The 6,141-nt window shown below is 43.8% G+C and overlaps 1 protein-coding gene across 1 annotated transcript in view; it reads left to right on the forward strand.

The window, feature by feature from the left end:
- The first annotated feature begins 1,931 nt into the window (after window positions 1-1,931).
- Window positions 1,932-6,141, forward strand: part of Slc30a6 (solute carrier family 30 member 6) — a 29,577-nt gene continuing 25,367 nt past the window's right edge. Inside the window, exon 1 of the mRNA XM_029471657.1 lies at window positions 1,932-1,979. Within this exon, the coding sequence (XP_029327517.1) occupies window positions 1,977-1,979 (3 nt within the window). The 5' untranslated portion in view covers window positions 1,932-1,976. The remainder of the gene's footprint in view (window positions 1,980-6,141) is intronic.

A 6,141-nucleotide genomic window follows, 5' to 3' on the forward strand; every position in this document is an offset into this window, starting at 1 on the left:
TGTAGACCAGGCTGGCCTCGAACTCAGAAATCCGCCTGCCTCTGCCTCCCGAGTGCTGGGATTAAAGGCGTGCGCCACCACGCCCGGCTTCCAGTCAATATTTATAACATAACTCCCCCCACTCCTTTTTAAAAGACAGGGTATCACTGTGAAGTTCTGGCTGGCCTGGACCTCACAGAATTCTGCTTGCCTCTGCCTCTAGCTACTAGGACTGAAGGCATGGTCCACCATACCTAGTACATTACCTTAGTTTTGACATTCTACTTACAAATAACTGATTTTTTTTTCTTCTTGCATGTGTCTCTTACTAGGATACAATTTCACTAAGATCAGTGCCTAGAAGATAAGATCTGCAAATACAATCTTTATAGGCTACAATGATTGTGTAAGAAAGAAACTGTAGAGATTTAAAACTGTGTTATGGGATAAACCCAAGTATTTTCAATTCAAAGTCAGCTATTCTGAGTTCCACACTAGCTTATGAAACATATAAGACTTAAGGCATGCTTCATATTTTTAAAAATATTTTATTCTTGGACAGTTTCCTGGTATATAATAAATTTTAGTCCTTGTCTCACCCTTCCTTCTCTCCCGCCCCCCACCCCCAAAAGTATTCTTCCTAAGAAATCCCTCTCTTACTGTTATGTCTTTTTGGTACTTTAGGTAGTGAAGTGTGACTTGAATTCAGTGTCCTGCCACAGCTTCCCAAGACAGGCACCATATAGAAAACAGTGAACTCCAGCTACAAGCGCTTATTTTTTCCTTAAATTTGAGATGATCTCACTAACTGGGGAGGCTGACAGTGACCTACTCTAAACCCCAAGTATGCTTGAACTTGAATATTTCTACCTCAGCTACCAAATCTATAGGGTTACAGGTTTGCACCCAGTTTAGGCAATTGAACCCTTGTGTGTCATGTCTAAGGGCTCTACCACCTGGTGGTGGTGTCAGATCCTCTTAAACTGCAGTAGCCACTTGGATGACTAGAGTCAGGAAAAGCCATCACTTTTCATTCATTCATTCATTCACTCACTCATTCGTTTCGGCTTTGAGACAGTGTTGCTGTGTAGTGCAGTCTTCCTGCCTCAGCCTCCAGCGTTAGAATAATACGCAGGCGATGCTGCACCCTGACAGGTGACGTGCACCAGTAAAGTGCAGGTGGAGGCCAGAGGACAACCTTATACTTAGACCTTGGTTTTTGAAATAGAGTCACTAAGTATACGCCTGCCTCTGCTTTCCTGAGTGCAGAGATCAAACAGGTGTGGCCATCGTGACGGCGTAGGTTCCTGTGATTTAACTCGAATCCTTGTGTTCTTAAGCCAAGCGTTTTCTGAGACATTATTTTTAATGAAACAGAGTTGGGAATTTGATAAATGTATTTTAACATAGGCTGAGTCTACCTACAGGAGCCTGACCTCGAAATCAGCGAGACTTGCCCGGCCTCACTGTGACATTTCTTAATGTTCCTGCTTCTTCATTTTTTTTTTAAGATTTATTTATTTATTATATGTAAGTACACTGTAGCTGTGTTCAGACACTCCAGAAGAGGGCGTCAGATCTCGTTACGGATGGTTGTGAGCCACCATGTGGTTGCTGGGATTTGAACTCTGGACCTTCGGAAGAGCAGTCGGGTGCTCTTACCCACTGAGCCATCTCACCAGCCCGCTTCTTCATTTTTAAAACAGGAGTATAAACTGTAATAAACTCAAACTCTGGTAGAAGACTTTGAACAGACCTCAAAGTTCCTCCCAAGGTGATAAGTGCCCACCCTTTCCCTGGGCGAGCAGCCCCGCCCAGAGCAGCTCTAATCCGCCCACTTCCCAGGCGGCGGCGAACGAAAAGACGGTGACCTTGGGTACATGCGCAGTCCCGCCCCCTCGCTCTGCAACCAATCGGGTCCTGAAGGCCCGCCTCTTCCGCTTGAGAAATGCGACTTCTCAGAGCGTCTTCCGGCGGGAGCTGTACGGCTCCTTACCATGGTGAGTTGGCCGTGGGGTGTGCGGGATTCTTGCGGGATGTTTCCGTCCTGCTTCCTCGCTCGAGCGCCCTGCTGTACCGCAGCCGCTCGGAACCGCGTGGTCGGGCCTGCGCTGGGGTCCCCAGCGCTCGGGACCTTGAAGGGTTCCTGCTCTGTGCCTCTACAGCTGGGAAATGCCAGATTTGCCTGATGTTAAAATTAAAGCATCATCTGAGAACAAGTGAACGCCATCAGCGACTTGAGGCTTGAGTGGGGTTTTCTAGGGCGTGTTCACTCGTTTGCTTTTCAGTGTTTGAATAGCTCGGCACTGACCAGCGGCTACAGAAAGGGTTAGTGGAGCAGCTCGGGAAAGGTTCTAGTATACGCTATGGTTGTTGGAATGTCATGTTTTTCCTAAAAATTATTGGGTTAATTATTAAGCTGAGTGTTTTGGCACATGCCTTTGGCCTACAACTCAGGAAACTGAGGCAGGAGGGTTGCACTTCGAAGTTCATCCTGAGTTAAATAGAGACTCTGACCCGAAAAAAAAAAAAAAAAAAAAACATAATCTAAAACCAAACAACAAAACGCATAAGTCAAACATAATTCTCTCAGTATCCTGTAAAGGTGAACGGGTGGTTGCGTTTTCAGATGTCAAGAGTGCTGACTGCCCTTTGAAACGATCACAAAAACTCATTGAGCCCTTACTGGTAACTTACATACGACAATGACATATTTTTGTTCTTACTGTTGCCACCATAAACTTTCCTTCTTTGGAGGCCAGCCTGGTCTACAAAGTGAGTTCCAGGATAGCCAGGGCTACACAGAGAAACCTGTCTCGATAAAAACCAAAAACCAAACCAAAACATTAAAATACTATATATTAAAATGTCTAATGAAGATCTTTAAAAGAATTTACTGTATTCTTTTAAATTGTGTGGTTATGTGCACGTGGGTGCAGCTGTGAGAGAAAGCCAAAGACATTAGATCCCCTGGAGCTGGAGTTACAGGTAGCTGGGAGCAGATGTGGATGCTAGGAGTCAAGCTTAGGTCCTCTGGAAGAACAGCCGGTGTTCTCAAGTACTGAGCCATCTCTCTGGTTCCGAGATTTTTTTTTTTTTTTTAATTTTGTGTATGTATGTTTGTCTGCCTGTTTCCTGGTGCACAAAGTACGAGTCTGGTGCCTGGGGAAGTAAAATGAGGGTGTTGAATCTCCTGGGACTGGAGTTACAGACTACTGTGAGTGCCATGTGGGCACAGGGAACTGAACTTCTGTCCTTTGTAAGAGCAGTAAATACTCTTTTAATTTGTGAGTCATAGTTCTAGCCCTTGATAGAGGGAAAATCACACACAGTATTTTCATAAAATTTCAGTAATCCTTTGGGTACAGAAAATGGATAGAATAAACCAGTTATGGTGCATGTCTTTAACCCAGCATTCTGGAAGCAGAGGCAGGTGGATCTCTGAGTTCTAGGCCAGCCTGGTCTGTAGAGTGAATTCCAGGACAGCCAGAGCTACACAGAGAAACCATGTCTCAAAAACAAAAGTGTGTGTGTGTGTGTTTGTGTGTGTGTGTTTGTGTGTGTGTGTGTGTGTGTGTGCATGTGTAAAATGTATTTCTATCTTTGGGGAGGAACAGTGACCAGACAACCTTCAGTTATTCCAGCTTTAAAGAAATAAACATATACAATATACACATTGTAGCAACAGTGAACAGCTTGCAAACTGTGTTGTTTGAATTGGACCTTTTTTGTACCTAATTTGCATGTGCTATTCCATCTGCCAGTATTATTGGTGGAGGCCAGATGTGGGTGTCAGGAGGCCTCCTTAGCTGTGTTCCCCTTTTTTGTCTCCCCCAGTTATTTTGAGATATGGTCTTTGAGACATGATCTTGGAGCTTGTCTATTATAGACTGGCTGGCCAGTAAGTTTTAGGAATCTTTATTTTTTTGCCTTTCTGAGAATTGAACCTACAGCCAAATTCCCTGCTGTGGAATGTCGGGGAGGGGGAAAAACAATTTTATACTTATAAATACCTGTTTTATAAAACACTCAACAAAGGGAGGCCCTAGATTTTTATGGTGAGAACAGTAGTCACGGAGTGAAATAATATACGAGGTAGGTATACGTATGTAGATTTGCAAGAATGTCCTGTGGACCAAACCAAAGGCCATATACTTGTATCGTCTGCTAAGATCTGTTTTCAGGTTCATAAGGGGAATGGCTTTGTGACTTGCACATTGTAATGAAGACAATTCTGTGTAAAACATAGTGCTTTCTGAGAAAATGGAGAGAAATAGAACGATCAGCATCAGTAGAGTTACTTAAGATTGGCTTCTGATACATGGTGACAGGATGGTGGCCGTCCTGTGGTTAACAGCAAAAGCAACAACACAAGAGCACTGTAGTTTGGAATATAAGAAGACTGCATGTCAAAGGTGAAACATCTGCAGGCATTCTCTCCCGTTCTCAGTCATTCTCTATATGCATACATTATGAGTACCTGGATGCATGTTAAGGACAGAGGTCAGTGCTAGGTGTCTTCATTCATTGTCCACCTTATCATGTGTATGTGGTGTGTGTGCGTGCGTGTGTGTGTGTGTGTGTGTGTGTGTGAGTGAGTGATGGACATTTGAGATCTTCCTCAGTCAACCTTCACTTATTTATTTATTCAAAGATTTATTTTGAAGATTTATTTATTTATTTTATGAATGTGAGTACACTGTAGCTGTACAGATGGTTATAAGCCTTCATGTGGTTGTTAGAAATTGAAGTTTTAGGACCTCTGCTCACTCCTGTTGGCTCTGCTCGCTCTGGTCAACTCCACTCACTCAGTCCCTGCGTGCTCCGGCCCAAAGATTGATTTATTTATTGTTATTCATAAGTATACTGTAACTGTCTTCAGACATGCCAGAAGAGGGTGTTAGATCTCATTACAGGTGTGGTTGTGAGCCACCATGTGGTTGCTGGGATTTGAACTCAGGACGTTTAGAAGAGCAGTCGGTGCTCTTACCTGCTGAGTCATCTCACCAGCCCCCACCTTCACATATTTATTATATTATTTATGATTTACTTGTTTTGAGACAGAGTCTCACTGTGTAGTCAGCTCAGGTTTGCCTCAAACTCAAGAGATCTTCCTACCTCACTGTCTTGCTAGTGCTGAGATTAAAGGCATACTACATACCCCACCTCTTCACATTTTAGTGAGGGCGGTCAGTCATGAACTCATCAATTCAGCCAGGCCTGCAAAGAGCTCCAAGGAGGGCTGGAGAGATGGTTCAGTGGTTAAGAATGCCAGTTGCTCTTCCAAAGGACCCAGGTTCAACTTCCAACAGCCACATGGTAGCTCACATCCATCTGTAAGGTTAGTTCCAGGAGATCTAACTCCTTTTCCAGCCCCCACAGATACTAGACACATGTGGTACACAGACACATATGCAGGCAAAACACCCATACATATTAAAAAAAAAAAAGAATTTTTTTTTTAAGTTCCTTCTGAGCAGAGTGTCATATGCCTTTGAGTCCCATGCTTGACAGGCAGAGACTGATTCTCATAGGTCAAGTGGATACCTGTGAGCCAGCCTGGTCTACAAAGTGAATCCCAGGCAGTCAGAACTACGGGAGAAACCTTGTCTAAAAAAAAGAAAGAAAAGAAAAGAGAAGAAAAGAAAAGAAAAAAAAAAGTAAGAAGCTCCAAGGACTCCCATGTCTCTGCCCCCACCTCCTCAATACTGGGTTATAGTTGCATCTTGTATCATGCCTGTCACCAAATCAGAAATCCATGCTTTCACGGCAAGTACTTTATAAACTGAGCCATCTCCTTCCACAATGTCAGGATGGCATAGGAAGTGACCCTCTGCCTTTTAAATACCTGTTGACCCTCTTAGCCTAAAACTTAAAAGTAACTTAATTCCATGGAATAAACTGGGGGGCTAGAGAGATAAATGACCCAGCACTTAAGAGCACTTTCTATTTACAACCTATAACTTCAGTTCCAAGAACCTGCTGCCTCCACAGGCATGCACACACGGATGGCACACACTTAGACAGACACAGATACATAAACGTAAATCATTAAAATAATTTTCTGAGAGCCGGGCGTGGTGGCGCACGCCTTTAATCCCAGCACTCGGGAGGCGGAGGCAGGCGAATTTCTGAGTTCGAGGCCAGCCTGGTCTACAAAGT

The sequence above is a fragment of the Mus caroli genome, chromosome 17 (assembly GCF_900094665.2).
Source record: "Mus caroli chromosome 17, CAROLI_EIJ_v1.1, whole genome shotgun sequence".
Taxonomy (NCBI): Eukaryota; Metazoa; Chordata; class Mammalia; order Rodentia; family Muridae; genus Mus; species Mus caroli.